Here is a 24,612-nt window from a genome sequence, read left to right on the forward strand (position 1 = left end):
GGCTCAGGTCATGATCCCAGGGTCCTGGGATTGAGCCCCGCATCGGGCTCCATGCTTGGCGGGGAGCCTGCTTCTCCCTCTCCCACTCCCCCTGCTTGTGTTCTCTCTCTCGCTGTGTCTCTCTCTGTCAAATAAATAAAATCTTTAAAAAAAAAAAGTTTTTACCCCCCCCCCCAAAAAAGTGACCATTCCATATGTATGATTCTACAACTCGGTTTTTTTTCAGGTAAAAATACATTAGTCTTTACTGAGATCTTATTTACTGATACCTTAGTGAGTACCAGTTCCATTATATGACTATACTATTATTTAAATTATATTTAAGTTATTTCAAATTTTTCACTGTTACAGATTAAGTTACAGTGAACGTTCTTGTGCACGTGTACGTGTATCTTTGCCCTTTTGTACATTCTGTCTATGAAATAGTTTCCTTCCAATGATATTGCTGAGTTAAAGGATGTTTACATTTGAAATTTTGGTGGATAATGCCAAACTGCCCTTTAGGAAGGTTGTATCAATATACATTCTCACACAAAAAAAGAAATCATGAGAGGAGAGGACCTCTGTTCTGGACTGAATTGTAACCCCCCTCCTGATCCAGGCAAAATTTATATGTTGAAGGGCTTCAGCCCCAGTAGCTGTATTTGGAGATAGAGCTTTATGGAGGTAATTAAATTTAATGACATCATAAAGATGGGAGCCTAATCCAATAGGACTGGTGTCAGAAGAGGAAGAGATACCTGCAAGCCAGGGAAAGAGGTCTCACCAGAAACCAGCCCTGTGAGTACCTTGATCTTGAACTTTCAGCCTCTGAAGCTATGAGAAAATAAATTTGTTTTTAGGCCACTTAGTCTGTGGTATTCTGTTATGGCAGCCTGGATAGATTAATACAACCTCCTTTTATTTTTTCTTTTTAAAAATTTTATTTATTTATTTGACAGAGAGAGAGAGTGCACCAAGGGAGAAAGAGGCAGAGGGAGAGGGACAAGCAGGCTCCCCGTAGAGCAGGGAGCCCAATGTGGTGCTCGATCCCAGGACCCTGAGATCAGGACCCGAGCCGAAGGCAGATGCTTAACGGACTGAACCACCCAGGTGCCCCCTCCTTTTATTTTCTTAATATTTCAAGTGTATTAGTTTTGCCTTCCCAAATAAGCTTTAAAAGCCGTAAATTCAGAAACTGAATCTGTTCACCATTTTTTCATAGAATTGTCAAATGAGGGAAACACTAAGTTTTATTTCCAAGAATTTGGAAATAATTTGCCTATGAGAAATCATTAAGAACCAATACAGAATGGCACAATTGTTCCTCTATGGAGGAAACATATTTTTTTTTTTCCAAAAAGTGATTTTATTATAGCACCGGGACAGGACCCATGGGCAGAAAGAGCAGCCTGGAAGAAACAAATTCTAAGAGATGCCCTGTAAATACTGGTGATTTGGGCTCTAATTATGGTCATTACTCTGGTGATTGGGCTTTGGGAAGAAGATTAATGTTAAAGCAGAAAACTGTGCCATTTCTGCTTTTTCATCATCCAGTGAAACAATCTAATCTCGTAAGTATGATGTCAGCATGGAATCTACTCAAAAAGATAAGAATATATAGGGGCGCCTGGGTGGCTCAATCGGTTAGGCTTCCAACTCTTGATTTCATCTCAGGTCATGATCTCAGGATGGTGAGAATGAGCTCCTTGTCGGGCTCCATGCTGAGCATGGAACCTGCATGGGATTCTCTCTCTCCCTCTCCCTCCGCTCCTCCTGTGCTCACTCTCTCTCCTTAAAAAAAAAAAAAAATCTTTGGGGGCACCTGGGTGGCTCAGTCAGTTACTCGTCTGCCTTTGGCTCAGGTCATGATCTCAGGGTCCTGGGATCAAGCCCTGCATCAGGTTCCCTGCTCAGCAGGGAGCCTGCTTTTCCCTCTCCCCCTGTGCTCCCTGTGCTTGTGCTCTTTTACTCTCTCTCTGTCAAATAAATAAATAAAATATATAAAAAAGTTAAGAATGTATCTTTGGATCTCCAGTGCCACCCAGACAGGTGTGTCATGGTTCCTTGTCTCCTGGCAAGTGCATTTCTTCCTTTCTTTATTTTTTTTTCCTTTATTTTTTTTTTAAAGATTTTATTTTTGGGGCGCCTGGGTGGCTCAGTTGGTTGGGCGACTGCCTTCGGCTCAGGTCATGATCCTGGAGTCCCTGGATCGAGTCCTGCATCGGGCTCCCTGCTCGGCGGGGAGTCTGCTTCTCCCTCTGACCCTCCCCCTTCTCATGTGCTCGCTCGCTCTCATTCTCTCTCTCTCAAAATAAATAAATAAAATCTTTAAAAAAAAAAAGATTTTATTTTTAAATAATCTCTACACTCAACATGGGGCTTGAAATTGCAACCCTGAGGGGCGCCTGGGTGGCTCAGTCGTTGAGCGTCTGCCTTCGGCTCAGGTCACGATCCCAGGGTCCTGGGATCGAGCCCCGCATCAGGCTCCCTGCTCAGCGGGAGGCCTGCTTCTCCCTCTCCCACTCCCCCTGCTTGTGTTCCCTCTCCCACTGTGTCTCTCTCTGTCAAATAAATAAATAAAATCTTAAAAAAAGAAATTGCAACCCTGAGATCAAGAGTCACATGCTTCACCGACTGAGCCAGCCAGGTGCCTGGCAGGTGCATTTCTTTTCTTTTCTTACTTTTTTTTTTTTTAAGATTTTATTTATTTATTTGACAGGGAGAGACACAGGGAGAGAGGAAACACAAGCAGGGGGAATGGGAGAGAGAGAAGCAGGCTTCCTGTGGAGCAGGGAGCCTGATGCAGGGCTCCATCCCAGGACGCTGGGATCATGACCTGAGCCGAAGGCAGACGCTTAACGACTGAGCCACCCAGGTGCCCCTTCTTACGTTTTTTTAAAGATTTTATTTATTTGACAGAGAGGGAGAGCCAGCGAGAGAGCGAGCACAAGCAGGGGGAGCCAGAGAAGGAGAAGCAGGCTCCCCGCTGAGCAGGGAGCCTGATGCGGGGCTCGATCCCAGGACCCCAGGATCATGACCTGAGCTGAAGGCAAATGCCTAAGGCCTGAGCCACCCAGGTGCCCCTGGCAGGTGCATTTCTAAGAGCCATAAAGGAAAACCTCAGGGGTGCCTGCCTGCCTGGCTCAGTTGGTAGAACATGCAACTCCTGATCTCAGCATTGTGCATTTGAGCCCCGCATTGGATTTTACTTTAAAAAAAAATTTTTTTTAATTAAAAAAATAAAAGGAAAGGGGCACCTGGGTGGCTCAGTCAGTTGAGTGTCCGACTCTTGATTTTTGGCTCAGGTCATGATCTCAGGGTTGTGAGATCAAACTCTGTGTCAAGTGGAGTGCCATGCTCAGCGGGAAGGCTACTTAAGATTCTCCCTCTTCCTCTCCCTCTGCCCTTCTCCCCTGCTCTCTCTCATTCTCTCTAAAATAAATAAATATTAAAAAAAAAGTAAAACCTTATAAACCAGCAAACTTTGGGAACCTCCAATCATGTGTCCTTGCTTGACTCCATGCTCACCAAAGACTCACCTGATTGTAGTAACCACCTTCCCATATCATTTTCTATGTTGAGAATGTGTGTTGATCAAGTGAGATAAAATGCCCAGTTCACACGACATATTTTTCAGTGTGAATTAGCAAATCAGCACCCTGGTTTATTTATTGAGTGCCTACTATGTGCCAGGCACTGTTTTAGGCACTGGAGATACAGCAATGACAAAACAGACCAAAAAACCCCAAAAAACAGACAAAAACAAAAACCCTCCCTAGTGGAGCTCAAATTCTACTGGGGAGAAATTCTGCAAGTAAATAAAAAGTCAAAATAATACCAGAGAGCCGTTAAGTGCTATCAGAAAATAATTGGGATGAAGAGCATAAAAAGTAAGTGGGAAAAATTTTATATGGTGTGAACAGGTAAGGCCTTTGAGGAGACATTTGAAGTAAGACCAGAAGCAGAAGGAGGACTTAGCCATTCAAAAAGCATTCTAAGAAGAACAGTCAGCACATAGGCTCTGAAGTGGGAACCCATAACCCATTTGTTGTGTTCCAAAGGAAGACCAGTTTAACTAAACTATTCCAGAGAAGAGGGAGAGTCTACCAGGATATTTCATGTGTATTTAATTTGTGTGAATCAGTTTCCTGAATCTGATGTATTCTGATTCACTGCCTAAATTGAATCTCTAGGCCTACAATGCTGAAGACCGGACATGGTGTGGTTGGAAACCCTCGGATGGCCCCCAATAATCTCTGCCTCTTGTTAGTCACAGTCTTCTTAGCCCCCCCACACCCCCATATTGTAGCAGGGTTGGTCTGTGTGACCAATAACATAAAGTAGAAATGATGATATATTGCTCCTGAGATAATGTCACAAAAAGACTGAGGCTTTCAGCCCAGGTGCTCTTATTTCTCTCTCTCTGAAAGTAATGTGCCATGTTGCGAGAGCAGCCTTATGGACAGCCCATGTAGCAAAAAACTGAAGCCTCTGTCCAGCAGCCATTGAAGAATGGCGGCCTGCCAATAACCATGAGAGTGAACTTGAAGCAGATTCTCTACCTCCAGTCAAACCTTGCAGACCCCGACAACAGCTTGACTATAATCTTGTGAGAGCCCCTGAGCTAAAACACCAGCTAAGCCACTTCTGGATTCCTGACCCTCAAAAACTGAGTGAAATAACAAAAGTTTGTGGTCTTAAAATGCTAAATTTGAGGGTAACTTGTTCCATAGCATTAGATAATTAATATACCTGGACTGCCACTACTCTGCTAGGGAGCTGCCAGCACTTCAGGCCTCTTTTGGTGCTTAATTTTTAGTCCCCAAAACCCACTTTTGAGGATTATTATCTCCCTTCTACTGAGGAAAAAATTGAGGCTAAGGAAGGGTTGAACCATTTGGGCAGAGGCACACAGTGAGGCTCCTTAGTTCCACCACTATACCAAGCAGGTGCTTATTGAAGGAGAAATGAATGAATAGGTTTCATCCCCTTGGTGGGAATGCTCTGAGGGGCAGGGACACTTTTAGAAAAAAGAACTATTTTCAAATATGGGCATGCAGAAGAATCACCAGAGAAACTTCTTTAAAATGCAGACTACTTAGATCTCTTCTCCGGAGAAGAGGTTTCTTCCATCTGAAGGTGGGGTCTTCTGCATATTTAACAGGTTTCCTGGGAAGTTGTGGGTGTTTTTTTTCTTATGATTTTATTTTTAAGTAATCTCTACACCCAATGTGGGGCTCAACCTACAACCCCGAGATCAAGAGTTGCATGCTCCACTGACTGAGCCAGCCAGGCACCCCTTCCTGGGAGTTTCTTATACACTTTAGGAAACTGCTTTGGCAGAGAAAGAAGTGGTGGTTGTATATGGTGATAATGATGGTAAATGGACAAGAGGGAAAGGCATCATATTTTGGGGCAGGGGAAGATAAATCCTGTCCAAATTCTTATATCATTCAACAAAGTTGTAGGCATTCTGAATACTAGGCATTCTGTTAGGTGCTAGGGATATAGCCATTAATAAGACATATCAACTACTACCTCGATGGAAAAAGAAAATTCATCCTTGAAGGAGAGTGATGCCAATAATATTTGTGGGTGTTTCAGGGGTAGACAAATGTGGGAGAAAATAGAGCAGGACAAGGTCAAGGTCAGGAGAGGGAGTTGGATGTGACAGGTTCTAGGGGCTGAAAGCAGGAGCCCACCTCTTTCTGGGAACAAGCTGACCTAGTTGCTTCTGCTGCCTGCCTCTCTGTAGGGCTCCTCTCCCCTTCTCCTTTCCTCACCTCACCTCTTCTCCTTAGTACCTCCTACTTCACTTCATCCCGTGTCTATAGTCTATCTTGCACTAATGGCTGGTATTAAAAAATACTGGAATGCCACTGAATTGTTCACTTTTTTATTTTTTTAAATGACTTTATTATAAAGATTAATTACTGTGTTTTATTACTATATAGATTTATGATGAATGCTATGGACTAAATGTTGGTATACCCCCAAAATTCACGTGTTGAAACCTAACCCCCAAAGTGGTATTTGGAGATGGGATCTTTAGAAGGTAATTAGGTTTAGATGAGGTCATCGGGGGAGGCCCCCATGATGGGATTAGTGCTTTTTTTTTTTTGAGATTTTTTTTTTTTAATTTATTTGAGAGAGAGAATGAGAGAGAGAGCATGAGAGGGGGGAGGGTCAGAAGGAGAAGCAGACTGCCTGCTCAGCAGGAAGCCGATGCAGGACTTGATCCTGGGACTCGAGGATCATGACCTGAGCCAAAGGCAGTCACTTAACCAACTGAGCCACCCAGGCACCCTGAATTGTTCACTTTATTTTTAAAGATTTTATTTATTTATTTGACAGAGAGACGCACAGCAAGAGAGGGAACACAAGCAGGGGGAGTAGGAGAGGGAGAAGCAGCCCGACGCGGGGCTCGATCCCAGGAGCCTGGGATCATGACCTGAGCCGAAGGCAGACGCCTAACGACTGAGCCACCCAGGCGCCCCTGAATTGTTCACTTTAAATGTCATGTAATTTCACCTCAAAAAGAAAAAAATACTAGGTGCTCATGTTCATCCATCCAAATGAGCTAAGCTTGCCATCCTCCAGGACATGTCATTATATTAAAGACCTTCCACATAGACTCACTGCCTCCCTACCAGACCCCAGGTCCATCTGCCAGGCAGCTGTAAGTTCCCATTTTTGCCTGCACCACAATTCGGAAAACTGCTCCAAAGATGTCCTCTCCTTCCCCAGGTCTGGTCCATACTAGAAGTTAAGGCAGGTAGAAGAGCCCTGGGTTGAGTACTAGTTAGCTGTGTGACCTTGGGCAAGATGCTTAACCTCTGTAAGTCTGGTTCCTCAAGGACTTAAGCCATTAATCACCCATTCAACAGCACTGAGATATTTCCTTAAAGAAAACAGGGCCACTAGATCAGCTGGGGTGGGAGTGGGAGGGGTTCCTTCCAATGGGAGGTGAAGTTAGAAACTGAGGTTTAAAGAGGCATTAACTAATTAGTAGGCAAGAAGAGGAAGAAGAATGTTTTACAGACAAGTTCAAATTTATTAATCTCTCTGGATATCACTTTTCTTGCTTGTTCAATGGAGGTAATAATATCTTCCTCCTAAGGTCATTATGAAAAGTGAGATCTCAGGTATGAAACACCTAGCACAGTGCCTGGTACATACTGTATACTCGACACATTTTTGCTTCTTCCTTGACTTCCAACTTCCATATGTGTAATCTAGAAGGGAACTTCAGATTCAGAGGAGGCAAGTCCCTATTGGGTGGGTTGCAAGCCCCTTTGTCCACCCAGGTGACTGGTGATCACCATGGAATCTGGCCAAGCTAGTTGTTTGGAATGAGTGGCCTCAGGGTTAAGTGGTCACAGGATTGGGGGAAGGCAACCTCATGGACAGTGGAGAAAGGGTTCAAAGCAGGCAGTCCCTCTCCTCCACACTATCTCTAATCCTCCAGTCATTCCAGCCCACTCCTGACACTCTAGAAATAACAGATAACCTCACAGAAAGCAGAAAAGGGCTAAAGTATATTGAGAACTGACTACATGGCATGCATCAGGCTAGGTGACTGGGCATACCTTGTCTACTGATTCTCACCAAGCTGCAGGTACCAATTACAGAGGATAAAGCCAGAGCTCAGAGTAGGAAAGTCAATTGTCTCAAGTCATTTGCTCTAATGAGGGGCAAAGCTGGAATTCAAACCCAGGTATCCCAAATTCCAGGCGTGGGTTCTGTTGCTTTAGATTCTCCTCACTCCCTCTAGTGCTGAACTCTGCCTGGGGAAATGTGAGGAGGCGATAGATACAGGCAGGGGATGCTGCCAAAGAAATACCTGCTTTAAGTATGGATGGCTTCAGTCACGTCTCTCTGCAGCTTCCCCCCTCCCCTCCCACCCCTGGGATGGGGGAATCCACAAGGTGGATGGGAATGCTGGAGTTAACCACAGCTCCCCTCCCCCATCCTCTCCTTAGCATATGGAGGGGGTTCGCCTCTCTAGGCAGGCCCTCTTTTCAATCCCGACTATGCATCTCCCCATCATTTCATGCTCCCTCAGCAAAAACAAAGGTGGAGAGAAGGGGGTCCCATAAACACTTGAACTTCAACATCTGCAACCCTCCCCCAGCCAGTCAAGCCAGCTGTGCAGACTCTGGGCAGGAGTGGGGGCAATCAAGCGCCCCCTCTCCCAAGTAACAAAGGGGAGGAGGATCCCCTACCCAGTCTGGGCCAGACGCCCTAGAGAGGGGACACCAGCCCAGGTCCCCAGTGTCTACTCCTGGAGCCCACCTTAAAGCTTAAGCTGGCAGCTGGGGACCCCCCAGAAGGGAGAGGGCCAGCTCTCTCTTCCAGACAGTTCCCTTCCCCTCCCTCTTCCCTGCTTATAGGTATTTCCTGTTTATAAGGCAGCTAAGGCCGGGCTTTTGGGAAGGGATGGAGATGGAGCCCCCCCACCCCCGCCCCGCTTCCTAGGGCTGGCCTGGGGAGTCCTTGAAGAGTGCCCGAAGGTTGGGAGGCTCCTCCCTGGGGAAGGAGTGTTCCTTACACCGACCACGCAGACTTTCTTCCCTCCCACTCCCCACCAACGCCTCAGCCCCTACGGGTAGGGGGCACTGGAGGGGTCTGCTTCCTGTTCTTCCCCAGTCTCGAGGCCCTCAAAGGAGAGCAGCTTGCAGGCGAGGGGGGAGTGGGGGGAGGCCGAGACTGGATGGAGAAAGGGGGAAGGGAGGACAGTGTCTTGACTGATTAGTCAGAGCCCGCGAGGGGGAAGGATGGCCTGCGGATTACCCCCTCCCCAGTCCAACCTGGCGGTCATTCCACCGCCCCCTCCCCCCAGCAAAACCCAGGATCTCAGCCCTTAGGCGGGGGAGGGCGGGGACACCACTTAATTAACCCTTTTGGCTCTAGTCCTAACTGGTTTAGCAGGCAAGGGAGGGGTGGTTAATTTAGGGAGGAGGTGAGTTGGGCTGCTACAGGAATTAGGATAGTGCTTTCCCCGCCCAGGTTGGGGTGGGGGTGGGAGGATGGAATTTAAAGACCTTCCAGAGTAAGACTGGGGTCTCAGAGAGCACGGGCGGGGGGCTGGGGTGGGGGTCGGCAGTCCCTTTTCCCTCCCAGAGCGCGGCCGAGGTGGAGAAAAGAGCTACACCTCACGGCCCACCCTGACTCCGCCTCCCCCAGTCCCGGCTCCCGCTCCGGCTCAGCTACGCTCCCAACTCGGCGGCGCCCCGAAGACGGACACCGAGTGTGAGGCTTCGCCTCTTATTCCTCCCCCGCCCTTCCCCCGCCCTTCCCCTCTGGGGTCTTTGCCTCCGTCTCCTTTTTTAAAAGCTGCGTCACATGCATGCCGTTCCCTGAACGCTCGCGGCCCCTCGCCGCCCGCCCGCCGCGCGGCGCACGCACGTCGTCGCTCGCTGCGCGCTCGCCCGGGTCACTTTGACACGGCTCTCCCCTCCCACTAGCAGGCAATTAGCATATTAATAAAGCCCGGCCCAGCCCGACTGGGGCTGGAGAGCGGGCGCCTACGACAGCGAGAGCGCGAGCGGACGCGGGAGGGAGAGGGGGCGAGCGGCGGCGGCGTTGGCGGCGGGGAGGGCGGCGGGAGCGCACAGACACGCACACGCACACGCGCACACACGGACACACACTCCGGAGACGCACACCCGCGCGCACACACGCAGAGGCAGCTCGCCTTCCTGCCTGGCTTCCTTCCTTCCTGTCTGCTCCGCGCCTGACAGGCCCCTCGCTGCAGCCAGGGGCCGCCAGCACCGGGCCGAGGCCGGGCCGGGCCGGCGGCGAGGGCAGCGGGACCGCGGGCGGCGGCGGCTCATGCCTGGCCTGTCCCCGCGCCGGGCGGGCACCGTGACTCGGCTGGGCCCCCAGCGGCGGGCGATGTGAAGATGTCAGTGGGCTGTGCCTGTCCTGGTGAGTGGGGCGCGCGGCCGCCCGGCCCCTCCCTCCCAAGCCCTCCCGGCAGATCCCTCACCCCTTGTTTGGCGAGAACTTGTGTGGGGGGCGTCGATGGCATGGCGGAGGCCGGGGGCTGTGAGGGGTATGCGGGGCCTTAGTCCGGGGGAGGGCTCTCCTCAGATGCAAATGCGCAGCAGTCCAGAGGCATGAGAGGGGGTGCTAGGGGTAGTCTGTGTGTCTGTGGTGTGTGTGTGTCTGTGTGTTTGTGTTTTGGTGGGGGAGGCTAATTGAGGAGAGGTTTGGGGGGCCGAAATTCCCAGAATTCCAGTGTGTTAGCCAATCAGAAGTGAGTCTGGACTTTTGACCCCCCCCCAGGTCATCATAGAGTTGTGATTGGCTGGTTTGGGTTGCCCCCCCTTCCCTGCTGCCTATTCCCCTCTTACTTTTCCGGTGATACCCCCCTCCAGGCTGTTTCTGAGGACTGTGTTTGGGGGGAGGGATTGATTGGGGCCCATCTTGTCCCCCTCCTCCAAATTTTCCTGCCTGTTGCCAGGGAAGGTTAGCCCTCCTGAGGGACAGGAGTTACTCTGGGGAAGGGGGGGCAGATAATTAGGCCCTCAGGGTCTGGCATCTCCACCCTGGTGGGAGGGGGAATGTGGCAGCTCCAAGCAAGTTAGGAAATAGAGTGATTTGTGGGAGTCGAGTTCAGGGGAGCAATACTTGACCCGAAAGTGAGAACTTGGGAGAGGACTCAGGCCCAGATCCCTGTCTCCCCAAAACACTTATCAGCTCTTGCTAGTGACAGCCTGGGTTTGAGTTCTTTCCTGGAGAGGGGGAGGGCTCTACCTCACTGCCAGGAGGCTATGTGACTGGAGACTTAGTTTTCAGAGGGCCTCAGCACACTTGTCTATCCTCATTCTCAGGACTCTGGGTTCTTTTTTTTTTTTAAAGATTTTATTTATTTATTTGAGACAGAAAGAATGAGAGAGAGAGAGCACATGAGAGGGGGGAGGGTCAGAGGCAGAAGCAGGCTCCCTGGCGAGCAGGATCATGACCTGAGCCGAAGGCAGTCGCTTAACCAACTGAGCCACCCAGGCGCCCAGGACTCTGGGTTCTTGAATTATGTGCAAGACCTCATCTTGTCCCAAGCTGGAGTTAGCTTTCTTCTGAAAGTCAGGTGTCCCAGAATCTAGTCTGGTTTGGATCCTTTGCTTCTGCACATGCCTCGTTCTCTGGGAGCCCCATACTTCACAACTGAACCCCCACTATGCACAAACAACACACACAAACATATACACACAATCCCCAAGGGGAGCTGCCAGTGCGGAAGCTTCCTTGAAAATCATGTGACAGGCCAGGCTGGGCTGGGCACACATTTAAAGTGCCTGGTGAGGCTGACGTTAAAGGGGCATGGGGCCCTTAAGGGAGGGAGGACTAGTAGAGCCTGAGGATCCTGGAATATCCGGGTGTGGGAACCCCTGGCTCCTGCTGCAGAGGGTGGGGGAGAGGAGGAGAGGGAAGAGCTCGCCAAGCTGGAATCCTGCCTGGCCCCATCATTCCTCCTCCTACCAGCTTGGTGTGCATGTTTATATGTGTATTTTCTTTATAATTGCCCTGTGCTGGGTACCCATTCAGATCCATCCACACTGTGAGTCCTCCCCATGGCCTTCATCCTCCATCACCACACATGAACTTAGCAGAAACTAAGGTTCTGAACAAGCTAGAGAGCTGGGTCTTAGATTTTAATTCTTAGTTACTACAAATAGTGGGTAGGAGGTAGGTATGGAAGGGTTGTCAGGGTGAAGGTAGATGAGAGGTTGGTCCTGAAGTTGAGGCAGGGTGCTGGGTCCAGTAGGAAAAAGGATAAAGATTCCCCCTCAGTTTCCCTGGGAGCAGCATGGGGACAGGAAGAGGACCCATGCACAGGGGTGTGTGAGGGGGGACAGCTTCAGTCAGTGCCCCAAAAGACATGTTCCTTTTGTGTGTCTGGGTGGCCTGGCTGGAGGAAAGGGGGGCAAAAGATGGCTAAGAGTGGGGAGTTTTTTTTCCCTGAATGTGAAGAAGTCATGGATTGATGCCACAGAGAGTGGATGGAGGTTAGACTTCAAGGAGAACCAAATGGGGAAGGGCCTGAGAGTGGCCAGGGGTGGGAGTTAGGAGTTGGAATAAGGGAGGGGACCAGGCTTGTATGGATGGGTGGGAGCACATGGTTGAATACAAGGGCATCATGGCAGCATGTACAGTCCAGGCCCAAAGACCCACCCCCCCACTTGAGCAGGCCTGGGGTGGGGGCCGAGGCGCCCTGGCAGGCCGCCTGCCTGCTGCCTGCCTGCCTGTCTGAGTCTCTCCTTTGTGCTCTGCTGTCTCCCGACTCCTCCTCCTCCCCCAGCCCAGCAGAGACAGCACATGCCCCACACATGTGACTGAGGGAAGCCAGAGCACACGCAGACCCACACACATGCAAACGCGGAAGGAAACACCACAAGATACACACATACACACCCCTACCCCTCCCCCCCAGCTCCCATAGTGCTTCTGGGGTAGGTAGTAGCTTCTGAAGCTTTGGTCAGGAGCAGGGAGAACCTCTGCTAAGGGGCATCACTGGGGCAGGGCAGGTTGCTGAGGGAGCCAGGGCCTGTCTGGGGCAGCATGTGGCTCAAAAGGGTTAAGGCAGGGAGGAGTAGGGGGAGGGGAGGAGGCAGCAGTGGTGGCGGCTGGGAGCCAGGAGAGGAGGATGGCAGAGCGCCAGGCCAACGGGAGGCCGGGCACAGACAAAGGAAGGGGGGCAGGCACACTGGAGGCCTGGGTCAGGGAGCCCCAGGGGCCCGGGCAGGGGGCAGTGCTGGTACCTTATCCTGTGGGTTGGGACAGGCTGCTGCCCTTCAGAGTAGCACCTCCAGGACGGGTACTCTTCCTCTTCTCTCCTTCATCACCTTTGTCATTCTTTGCTGCTCCCTGCTTTCTCCCCACTGCCCCCCCCCCAATTTTAGGGCCTTCTAACTCCGACTTGCTTTCTTTAGCTGAACCTCTTCTGCTTCTGTGCAAGTGGGGGAATTAAGTTAGAACTGAGAGAGGAGCAGACTTGCTAGAGAACGGGAAAGAGGAGCAGGGCCCCTTTTTGAGTGATGGGCCAGAGTCCTGATACATCTTGGTATTTAGGAGCCTTTCTTTCCAAAATTTGAGGAGACAAACTGGGTGCGGGTTCTGAGCTCTAAACTGGGGGCAGACGCCAGAGCACACACCCATCCCTCTTCCTCGTGTAGACAGTCATTTGGGGCCTGGAGTGGCCATTCCTTGGAGGGGGAAGGGAATAGGAATGGCTGCAGTGCCCCAGGGCTGGGCTTGTATGAGTGGGGTTAGAAGTCCAGGGTTCCAGTTCAGGCCCTCCTGTCTCACTGTAATCTGTTCAAATTAGCATCATATTTGGCCCTGTAGTCAGTAAGGATCTCTTGAGGTACTGCGTATGAATGCACTTTGGAAAGTTTAAAGGCATGAAACAAATGACAGGAATTGTCCTGTCAGTAGGGGAGAAGTGTGGCCATCTCAGAGTTGGGCTGCTAATTTGGGAGTCAATGGAATATTTCAATTCCTGGTGGTAGGCAGTATGTTGCAGGGTCTGGCTGAATATCACAGATTTCAATACGTTTGTGAAAGCTGGAGCATATCATATCGTCAGACCATGGTGGAGAATGGTATGCAGGTTTCAGGAGGATGGTTTATGGAGTAAGTCCCTGGTAACAAAAGGTCAGGGTGTGTATGTAATAGTCTGTCACAGGTTCTGGGGCTATAATGCAGTTTGGGTGTATGTATTGGGGTCAAAGGGCATGTGTCACAGGTCCCAGTGTGTACAGAAGTCAGAGCTGCCATAGACTACGTGTGTGTGTTTGTCTTGGGTTTGGGTTTATTTAGCATTTGAGGTATGTCGCAGCTTGTGTGTATCAGGTTCTGATTTATGTGAAAGTAAGATGTGTTATTTATGTGTGGAGGATGTTCACAGAGCCAGGTGCAGTATTATTGCACAGTCAACCAGTGTGTTTGTCATGAGAAATCTTGCCGTGGGGCTGTGTGAATGTGGTTGGGGGGGCAGGGCAGGGAATAAGGAGCAGAGACTCAAATTGCAAAGCAGTCGGAGGTCTGTATGGCTGCACCCCTGTGTGTGTGTGTGTGTGTGTGTGTGTGTGTGTTTCCTTTTTCCTGTCTGTCCAGGTAGTAGGGCCTGGACCACCACCCAAATTTTATTTATTTATTTATTTATTATTTTTTAAAGATTTTATTTATGTATTTGACAGAGGGAGACACAGCAAGAGAGGGAACACAAGAAGGGGGAATGGGAGAGGGAGAAGCAGGCTTCCTGCTGAGCAGGGAGCCCAATTCGGGGCTCGATCCCAGGACGCTGGGATCATGACCTGAGCCTGGGATCATGACCTGAGCCGAAGGCAGATGCTTAATGACTGAGCCACCCAGGCGGCCCACTACCCAAGTTTTGGAAACGCCTACTCTCTTGGGATTTCCCCCTTGAATTGGAGAACAGGCCCTACTTCAGTAACCGTATACCAGTTTTTCCCTGGGATGGGGGAGAATTCAGCAGCAGACTAGGTCCTTTCTGGGGACCCTTGGATGGGCAAATTGGCTTTCCCTAGCTGTGACAGGGCCTCTTTCCCTTGCACCCACGAGACTCTGGTGGTGGGGGTTAGGGAAGGGAGTTAGGAACTTAGCTGGGTTGGGGACAGGGAGCCTGGAGTGTCCCCCTCCCTCCAATCACTGTTTACCTGCTGAAGCAGTGTGTGTGTCTCTGTCAAAAATAACCCCCTGGAGGCTCCCCCCAGCTGCTCTGGGATTTCACCAGGGGCCGAAGCCCAGGGTGGCAGCTCCCGCCAGCCTTCCAACCTGAGAGATCACAGTGGAGAGGAAGAGAGATTTGGGGGATGTTGGGGAGGCAGTTTGAAGATGCTGGGAGTCTCCAGAGAGGAGAGCACCCTTCTGCATCCCTGCCAGTGGCTCCGGCTGGCCTGCTCACCCCTGAGCATCAGGCTGGGGGCTGGGGGCATTTCAGTTCCTGGCCCCACACACCTCCCCTCCATCCAGGTCTCTTCAGGTCCAATCTGTTCTGTCTCCATCTCTCCCTCTCGCTTCTCTCGGTCTCTGTCTCTCTTTTGTTTTTCTCAGCAGTCCTCCCTGCCTGCCTCCGTCTCTCCCTCCCTCCCTCTCTCCCTCTTCCTCTTTCCTCGCAGGGAGGGGGCGGGGCCGGTGGGGGCAGCTCCACCCTCCGCCCGCCCTGGGGCCTCATTCTGAGAGAGGCTCGGAGATCGGAGAGCGAGCGGAGGGAGGGATAGAAAGGGAGAAAAGGAAGGGAGCCGGCGGGCGCTGCGTGTGTCTGTGCGTGTGCAAGTGTGAGTGAGTGTGAGTGCCGGGCCCTGCCTCTCCTGGTGCTCCCGCGGAGGGGCCTACTGGCCTGGGGAGGGCGGGCGGGCTGCTTGGAGGCAGAGGCAGCGAGAGGCGGCGGCGGGGAGAGCCGAGGAGGAGGAGGAGGAGAGGAAAGAGCGGAGCAGCCATTGTTGAGGGAAACCTTGCAAACAAAGAAGGCTCCGGACTCCCCGCGGCCCCCCGCCCCCCAGGCCGGTCCCCTGGCCCCCAGCCCCTGGCCCAGTGGCCATTGTAACTTTCCCCCGGGGCTGTGGCCGCTGCGGGGCTGGCCGAGGCTGTGCATGCGAGTCTTTGTGCGGCCAGTGGAGTGGAGCTCCCAGCCAGGCCTGCCTGTCCCACTCGGGACATGAGCGGCTGAAGTTGGTCCCCTCAGTCCTCACCCTTGCCAAGGCCCCTCTGGGGTTCCAGCCGCTCCCCGCACCTCTCCTGGCCCCCTCAGTTCTCCCAGGTAAGTCTGGGCACCCTGCAAGCCTTTTGGGGGTGGGTGGAAGATCCTGGATCTGGCCCTGGCCTGGTATGCTAGCTGGGGGAGAGGTGCCCCAGCTCAGAGAGGCCAGGGCTCTCAGGCCTGCTGACCTGTGTCAGCCCCCAAAGGGAGGGGCCCTGCCCTCAGGTCAGGCTGGTTACCATGGAAATGCCCAGCTGGAGGTGCCCCCCTCAACCCCAGGATGCAGCTCCCATCCTGAGAAAACTTTACTAGTTCTGGGCTCTTCCTCTCATCTTCCTCCTCCTAAGGGCTCCCAGATTGCTAGAGGTTGTGTGTGTTTGTGGGGGCTATGTCTGACTCCAAGGCTGATGACACATCCCCTTCACCCCCACCCCCACTTTGCTCCCTCTACCCCTGCTGCTGGGGACAGGCAGCAACAGGGACAGATGGTCTGGGTGATGTTCCCTCCCCTTCTCTTCTCACTCCCAAGCCCTTGTGCTGGGGCTACTGGGAGTTGCTATGGCTCCGAAGAGATGCTGAGTTTGTTTGTGTCCATTCACTGGAGGTGTAAATAGAGGCCTTAGAACTTTGGGCTTTAGCTCTTCAGAACTGTTACCCAGCCCCAGGCAATGTCTGCCAGGTCTCTGGTGAGAGAAATTGAAGCTCTTGAAACTTTTTTCAAAATTAGAGAGGAACCCAAGTGTGCTGCCTCTCTTCTCCTGAGGGTCTTGAGCTGACACATTTCTCCCAAGTAGCCCTGAAACTGTGGGGCAGGGGCGGTGATGCTTTTGGGGAAAGGATGGCCTAGTTAGGGGGCAAGGGCCAGGTCTCATAATCTAGACTCTTGGGTTCATTGGCCAGACCTGGCCTTTGGTAGGCTCTGGGAGCTGGGGCCACCTACGTGGCCTTATTCTACCTGTCTACAGAGTGGGGAGACTTGGGGCTGGGGGGGGTGGGGCGACTGTCTCTTTCCTAAGGATACAGGCTCCTCATTCAGTCCAGACTGGCATGTGAAGGCTGTGCGCTGTGCTGGGGGCATGTGGATGTGGCCTGTGAGAGATCGTGTACGGAGCAAGGGCCTGTTGCAGGCACCCTGATCCTGCCTGGGGCTGCTGGGTTCCAGCTCTTGCTAGGCAAGTCAGGGCGAGCTGAGGGTGGAAGCCTGCTAGGCAGGATGAGGCACACGTGTGTACAGGCACACACAGGCTCTGAGTCTTGGCACCCTCAGGAACTGTGTAGTGTAGGCCCCTCTGGGACGCTCCTTTGCCCATATTGTGAGGAGGGGGCCCTGGAGAGATAATTAAATGATGCGTGTTGGCACAGGGTCTTCTTTTGTCACTTCCCCCTAAGGAACAAAATAGATTTTGTATCTAATTTGGGGAGGGGGCTTAGATACAGCCAATATGGTCCCCCTTCCAAATGCAATCAAGTTTTGGGGATGCCTGGAAGCACCTATGACTGGGGCTAGGACCTTTGTTTCTGTGCCTCAGTTTCCCCTCCTATCTGGTTGGGAGGGGGTAGATAAGATTGCAGGGGTGCCTGGTTCATACCCAACTATGAATGTAATACTTCCAGGAAACAGTACTCCAGGAACAGTGTGCTGCTCATTAAGGTGGATAGGGGACATGTGTGCCCATGCACAGAGACACATAAGCAGAGACCTCTGTCTAGTTACCACTTGCCTCCTAGACTGAGCCCCCTGGAACCTAGGTTCCTTCCCAGGCCTAGGTTTGTAAATACAGTGGAATCCATTGGAAGCCTGGCTATCTCCCTTCCCCACTGCAAGTCTCAGAAATGAAAGGAGGTTGAGGCTTTGGGTTTCTGGTTTGGAGACAATACTAGACCCATGGTGGGTGTGGGGGAGGGGGCTGGGCTGATAAGGGAGTGGCCGTTGGTGGGGGAGGCAGAAGGCCCAACTGGTTATCTAGTGGGAGGCACCCAGCAGGCACCCACTCCCCTTTATCTTTCTATCCCCTGCCCTCCTGAGACCCTGGGGCTGGAGGAGGGGCAGGGAGTTGGCAAATTCCACCCCCCCCCTCGTTTCCCCTCCCCCAGCCTGGTCTCCAGAGGGCAATAGAGGGGTGGAAATACTACAGGATATGGGAATCAGATCTAGGCTCAAGTCCTAGCTCTGCCAGTTACTAGCTCTATCATCTTGGCAAGTCCCCTTGAGCTTTCCGTTGCCTCATCTGTAAAATGGGGATTTTATAGTTGACCCTGCTACCTCACAAGGTGGTTGTGATGATTGAACAATATGATACAGATGGAAGGGGGATTTATCAAAATTAGATTCTAGTGTTTGGATATTCATTTATTCTATGGTATTGACATTTCCCAGCTTCAGTTCTCTCATCCAGGGTTCAGCCACATGAAGAAATGGGGTCTTGGGTATTAGGGCTGAGTACTTCTAGTTTCATGATAAAACAAAAGTGAAGCTAGGGGCGCCTGGGTGGCTCAGTCGTTAAGCGTCTGCCTTCGGCTCGGGTCATGATCCCGGAGTCCCGGGATCGAGCCCCGCATCGGGCTCCCTGCTCGGCGGGAAGCCTGCTTCTCCCTCTCCCGCTCCCCCTGCTTGTGTTCCCTCTCTCGCTGTATCTCTCACTGTCAAATAAATAAAATCTTTAAAAAAAAAAAACAAAAAAAAAACAAAAAAAAAAAAAAACAAAAGTGAAGCTAGATTTAGAAGCAGAGGTAGGTGTTCCTTAGGGTCAGCCCCCACTCCGGGGGCTCTGGAAGACCAGTCCCTGTCCACACAGTCTAGGAGACTTCCAGGAAAGATCCTTGGGACTCAGGGGACCCTTTTTTCCTTTGCCTCCTAGGTTGTTCCTCAAAGTCATTCAAGCTGTACTCACCGAAGGAGCCCCCGAACGGCAACGCCTTCCCTCCTTTCCATCCCGGCACCATGCTAGATCGGGATGTGGGGTGAGTCTTATCTACTTACCATCTCTTCTTCAGATGGGATCCTGCCTGAAAAGGGGGAGGGAGTGACACTCCCTAATAATTCCTGTCTTCCACCGCCATTCTCATAGCCTCTTCCCTTACACAGCCCAACTCCCATGTACCCGCCTACGTACCTGGAGCCTGGGATTGGGTAAGTGGAGTCCAGTGAGGAGGAAGGTGCTTTCCATTATATGGGTGAAGGCAGAAGGGCGGGGGTGGGGAGGCTCTTTTCCTACTGACCTCCCTTCTTCACTTCCCTCAGGAGGCACACACCATATGGCAACCAAACTGACTACAGAATATTTGAGCTTAACAAACGGCTTCAAAACTGGACAGAGGTATGGCCAGGGGAAAAGGGCTGGGAGGGGAGGACCATCTGGGAACCCCTGTGGGGTGTCTTCTGACACACACACACACACACACACACACACAAACATCCCGCCCTGTGCTCCTTAGGAGTGTGACAATCTCTGGTGGGATGCTTTCACAACTGAGTTCTTTGAGGATGATGCCATGTTAACCATCACTTTCTGCCTGGAGGATGGACCAAAGAGATATAGTGAGTGGCCTCTGGGGGTCCTGCTGGTTCTGCTGTGAGAGTAATACCTTCTGTGTCCATCTAAGGACTGGGAGTAGGTATTTGTCTCCGGGGATCTGTTTTGGCAATGATGGCATCTGTCTGACCCCTTTGGAGGTCCTTCTGTTCTATTGAGTTTGTCCCATCTCTACAGCCATTGGCCGGACCTTGATCCCACGCTACTTCCGCAGCATCTTTGAAGGGGGTGCTACGGAGCTGTACTATGTGCTTAAGCATCCCAAGGAGGCATTCCACAGCAACTTTGTGTCTCTCGACTGTGACCAAGGCAGCATGGTGACCCAGCACGGCAAACCCATGTTCACCCAGGTCAGCAGCCCAGCTGGATGTGGAACACTGAAGCACCTGGGTTTGATTCCCCTCCTTTCTCCCAAAATATACTCAGCTGTTCCCCCGGGAGGCAAAACAGGAAGTGGCAAGACGAGAAGGGAGGGCAGGCATGCTGCAGCATCCATCAAGCATTTACTGAGTTTGTACATGACGGTTTTCTGGGCTGCAGGGGTATACCAGTGAATGAGTTTATAGCAGATGAGTGTATCACTAGCTACTTGGGAAGAGGACAAGGGTCTGTTCAACATTTCTACTGCGTGTGTGTGTGTGTGTGTGTGTGTAAGGGCCAGGCTTGTACAGGTGTATGAGGGAATGGTCTTTGTCAGTTATGCACCCAGATTTATGGGCAGATGGCAGAAGTGTATTCAGTGGGAGAGTTGTGAGCAAACGGGAGAACAGGTATACTTTCAGGTACGTGGGGAGGGGGCCGAGATGTGACAAGCTTGTCTCCAGGTGTGTGTGGAGGGCCGGTTGTACCTAGAGTTCATGTTTGATGACATGATGCGGATAAAGACGTGGCACTTCAGCATCCGGCAGCACCGAGAGCTCATCCCCCGCAGCATCCTTGCCATGCATGTGAGTTGTGGGCAGGACCCAAGCTGCAGGGGTTGAGGGCAGGCACTGGGAAGGGTGGGTGGCACAAGGTCTGCCATTTCTTTCTTTTTTTTTTTTTTTTTTAAAGATTTTATTTATTTATTTGAGACAGACAGAATGAGAGAGAGAGAGCACATGAGGGGGGGAGGGTCAGAGGGAGAAGCAGGCTCCCCGCCGAGCAGGGAGCCTGATGCGGGACTCGATCCAGGGACTCCAGGATCATGACCTGAGCCGAAGGCAGTCGCCTAACCAACTGAGCCACCCAGGCGCCCAAGGTCTGCCATTTCTTGACCGTGACCTCAGACAGAGAGTTGGAGTATCTCCGTCTGAAAAATGGGTTTCATAAGAGCCCCTCTTCTCTCAGGAGTGTCATGAGGCCCAGGTGATAGGTCAGGTGAGCAGATGCAACCCAGGTGCTAGTGTTCTGTTCTTTCTCCTCACCTAGGCCCAGGACCCCCAGATGTTGGATCAGCTCTCCAAAAATATCACCCGGTGTGGGCTGTCCAATTCCACTCTCAACTACCTCCGAGTGAGTCCTTGACCACCCGGTTTCTGCCCCCATCCCATTTGGTGTCAACTCCATGTCAGCTCTCCCCTGACAAGCCACCTCCCGGTCTCCCCGTCTCCCCTCAGCTCTGTGTGATACTCGAGCCCATGCAGGAGCTCATGTCCCGTCACAAGACCTACAGCCTCAGCCCCCGTGACTGCCTCAAGACCTGCCTTTTCCAGAAGTGGCAGCGCATGGTAGCACCCCCCGGTGAGTGCCTTCCACCTGCCCCTGCTCTTACCAGGGTCTGGTGACGCTCCCCAGCACTGGGTCTCTCTCCTCACGAAGCCCCTTCCTTGCTCTTGGGTCTGTGAGATTGGGATTGGGGTAGGCTCGGGCTCCCTAGGGGCCAGAATGGGGCACAAGGGACCCGAGGTCTTGCCCCTCCTGAATCTCCTTTCCCTGGTACAGCGGAGCCCGCGCGGCAGCAGCCCAGCAAGCGGCGGAAACGAAAGATGTCAGGGGGCAGCACCATGAGCTCGGGGGGTGGCAACGCCAACAACAGCAACAGCAAGAAGAAAAGCCCAGCCAGCACCTTCGCCCTCTCCAGCCAGGTACCTGTAAGCATCTCGGCTTTCTTCTCTCTTCTGGGCTGCCCTACTGCTGACCCCTAACCTTTGACCCTGTCCCAGCCTGAGCTCACTAGCAGGCATAGAAGCAAAGAGAGTTTTTCCTGGTGTGCTCTGCCAGCATGGGCTGGCTCCTGTCACTGATGAGAGTCCTTGTCAGTCACGTGCCATGGTTGTGATCACAGACTCAGACAGAACATAGGACATAAAGGGACAGAGACAGCTGTTAGAACATGGATGTTCAGGAGAGATAGCTTAGAGGCCCATATACCATCAGATACACACACACTGACAGAGGGACACGTGAATTTGAACATGTGCGAATCTAGAATACGCACATATGCACATGCACACGCTTTCCCCATTTGGTGTTTTTTCTCTGCTTCCTAAACAGGAAGTTTAGGAGCGCCCTGAAGTTTGGGGGATATGAACTAGGGAGTGAGGGGAGTAGATTGACTTCTCCTAGAATCTAGTGTTTGTGATGCTCTGCAGTCCTTCAGTGGGAAGGATTCCAGGGATCCTGAGAGTGTCAGAGGAGTTGGGGTTTTAAATTTGGGTGAGAAGGGGTTGGGGGTGTTGAGTTTCCTGGGTGGGTATTGGGGCTCTCTGCTGCCCTGGGCTGGGCGAGCCCCTGCCCCGATTATGTTTGGGGACCTCCGCCACTCTCAGGATGTGATGGTGGTGGGGGAGCCCACCCTGATGGGCGGGGAGTTCGGGGACGAGGACGAGAGGCTCATCACCCGGCTGGAGAACACCCAGTTTGACGCGGCCAACGGCATTGACGACGAGGACAGCTTTAACAACTCCCCCGCCTTGGGCGCCAACAGCCCCTGGAACAGCAAGCCTCCATCCAGCCAAGAAAGCAAATCGGAGAACCCCACGTCACAGGCCTCCCAGTAAAGGCCTTGCCATGGCCACCCAGCGCTCTGCCTGCCTGCCCCACCCCTCGCAGCCCTAGGGAGCAGAAGACAGAAAGAAGAGACTGAGCATCTAAAATGGGTAGCCTCCATCCACCCACATCAGGGAGGAACTGGACTCACTGGGGGCAGGTGCCAAGATTTGCCCCCCAGTGGCCCTGGGCTGGGCCTGGCCTCTGCAGAGCCTTTTTGGGGGAAAGGGGTGCTCATGTGGATGCCTCTGTGGACCCTGGGCCTCTCAGAAATGTCCTGACCACCCCCAGGGCATTTGCCTCCATCTTCACCCCAGGTTCTGGGTTCCACATCCTCCTGATTCCATCCCCTTCAAGCCTGGGGTTGTTTATCCCACAGCCCCTAGGGACTTAAAGTTATGGGGCTTGGTTGAGTGCCCCTTTCCTAAACCTTCCCCTGGGTGGCTGGTAGTAGAGGGGTAAAGCTCTAGCTCCTCCCTGCAGCCGCCTATGCCAGCTCCCAAGTTTTTTAAAAAATAATATTATTAAAAATGTAAGTTTAAAAAAAAATCACTCATGTACCCCCTCTTCCCCTTATTAAAAAGTCCAGCTACCTCCCTACTCCTGGCAAATGTGGGGCTTAGGGCCCAGGTGGAGGTGAGTGTGGGGGTAGGGCGGTATGTATTACCATTTTATACAGTTTGAGAGCTTCAGACCAAGGAGATTCTTTATCATCTCTCTTCCCTTTTCCTCTGGGGTGACTGGAGCTGGGGAAGGCATACCTTGGGGTAGGGGGCCATTGATGGCCTCATCTTTGTGACAACCCCCTGCTGTTGTCTCTGTTTCCCCATCCTCCAGGACTCTGGCCTGCTGTCCTAGTGCTTGTGACCCCCACTATCCCACCCCCAACCCCCTCCCCCATGGCGTGTATATTCTTTACAAGTCCTCCACTAGAGCAGCTGTCTTGGATGGGGGGACGGGAGGCTCCCTCCCTTAGGAAGTGTGGCAGGAAGGGAGCGCCTTGTTTGTCACTGTTTGTTTTGTCTCAGCTGGGCTGGCCTGGGATGGAGGGGGAGGGGCTCATCCACTCTTTCCAGTACTCTCTTCCCCCCAACTCCTCAAACTGTGTATCTAGTCCTCCCCTGTCCTCCAAAGAGGGGAAGGAGCCACGGAGGATGTCCCAGCTCTAAGCCCACCTGGGAGCAATAGACCTCTGTTCCCCAGCTGAAGTAAAGGGTCTTCATCTCCAATATCCCTTCCATCCCCTTCCTCGTAGAAGGGAGGGGGGAAGCAGCCAGGATCCTCAGCTCTGTTTCACAGTTGGACACTCCGAGGCTCTGGGCCCAGGGTGAGGCCAGGAGTAGGGTCCCATGGGTCTGGGCCCAGCTCTGTGGCTTCTCTGCCTTTTCCTGTGGCCAGTTCCAGAAGTGTTAGCACCACCTCTCTCCCCTACTCTTCCTTCTGGATTCTGGGGTCCCCCACACCCAGTTTCCTTCACTCCAGCTGCCACTGTTGGGAGGGTATTGTGTCGAGCTGAGGGAAGGGGTGGGGAAGATGGATATCCCACCCCAAATGTAATGCCTTTTTTTTTTTTTTTTTTTTTTTTTGGGCCATTTGAGTCATGTATGGTACCGATCAATAAAGAGACTTTTTGGTTTGAGAGTGTTGTCTTGGTTGGTCATTGATGCCTAATAACTCAGTCCCAAGCAGTCTTTCCCCTCCTCCTTCCTACAGTCCCTAAAACCAGTTATTAGGAAGGAAGTGGGAATATGTTTGTGGATCCCCCTTCAGTCTCATCTTTTCCCCTTACTCTTCTGCCATTGCTCCTCCTGTCCCAGACTGGCCCTGTCTCCCTCAAAAGTTGACTCCCTCCCGTGGGACAATTATTCCTCACCCCCAACTGCCATGGGGCTGCCAGACAGATGGCCTTCCTGAGGCAGGTTTCCTAGGATGGAAGGCCCTGGGTCAGATGTTGGGGAGGGGGAGGGGTCCTTGCCTAGGCTTGGGTTGAAGGAGCTTTGGGTGGTTAGAATGACTGGGAGACTTAGTCCTGTTTTTGTCAGTGAGATTCCTGCCCCTACCCAGCCTCCAGCCTACCAGCCCAGCTGTGCTCTCTGAGCTAGCATCCCCTGGTGTTAGGTCCTGGGTGGGGAAGTAAGAGAGTAGCTGGATTGTTTGTCTGCTTGCTGACTTTGGGTGGGGACATGGAGGAGGATGCCTGAGTGCAATTGCTAGGGGCAGCCTGAAGCTCCTTACGTAGAAGGAAGAATGGTGTGCTTTTTAAACTCCTTTCCAGGTGGTGACTCCTCCCAAGTCCCCTTCTCTCTTCTCTCCCACCATTAAAGAAGATTGGCAAGATAGGGAGACCCTGCTCTAGGTTGGGGATGGGATCTTAGCACCTACCAATTCCTCTGCCCAGAC

The 24,612-nt window shown here is 52.2% G+C and overlaps 1 protein-coding gene across 3 annotated transcripts; it reads left to right on the forward strand.

The window, feature by feature from the left end:
• The first annotated feature begins 9,658 nt into the window (after nt 1–9,658).
• On the forward strand, nt 9,659–23,851 carry LDB1 (LIM domain binding 1). Of its 3 annotated transcripts, none has more exons than XM_081823616.1 (11): nt 9,659–9,912; nt 18,568–18,670; nt 18,795–18,839; nt 18,951–19,026; nt 19,145–19,247; nt 19,420–19,592; nt 20,067–20,189; nt 20,653–20,736; nt 20,841–20,964; nt 21,166–21,308; nt 21,993–23,851. In XM_081823616.1, exons 1-11 carry the CDS (start codon nt 9,888–9,890, stop codon nt 22,221–22,223), a joined length of 1,230 nt encoding a protein of 409 aa, XP_081679742.1. In that variant the 5' UTR covers nt 9,659–9,887; the 3' UTR covers nt 22,224–23,851. The 3 variants fall into 3 exon arrangements, with proteins under 3 accessions (XP_081679742.1, XP_006731168.2, XP_081679743.1); XM_006731105.3 differs by having other exon boundaries at nt 9,660–9,912; nt 21,166–21,314; XM_081823617.1 differs by lacking the exon at nt 9,659–9,912 and adding an exon at nt 15,639–15,769 and having other exon boundaries at nt 21,166–21,314.
• The last annotated feature ends 761 nt before the right edge of the window (nt 23,852–24,612 follow it).

The sequence above is a fragment of the Leptonychotes weddellii genome, chromosome 6 (genome assembly GCF_054177405.1).
Source record: "Leptonychotes weddellii isolate Sample4059 chromosome 6, ASM5417740v2, whole genome shotgun sequence".
In the NCBI taxonomy this organism is placed as follows: domain Eukaryota; kingdom Metazoa; phylum Chordata; class Mammalia; order Carnivora; family Phocidae; genus Leptonychotes; species Leptonychotes weddellii.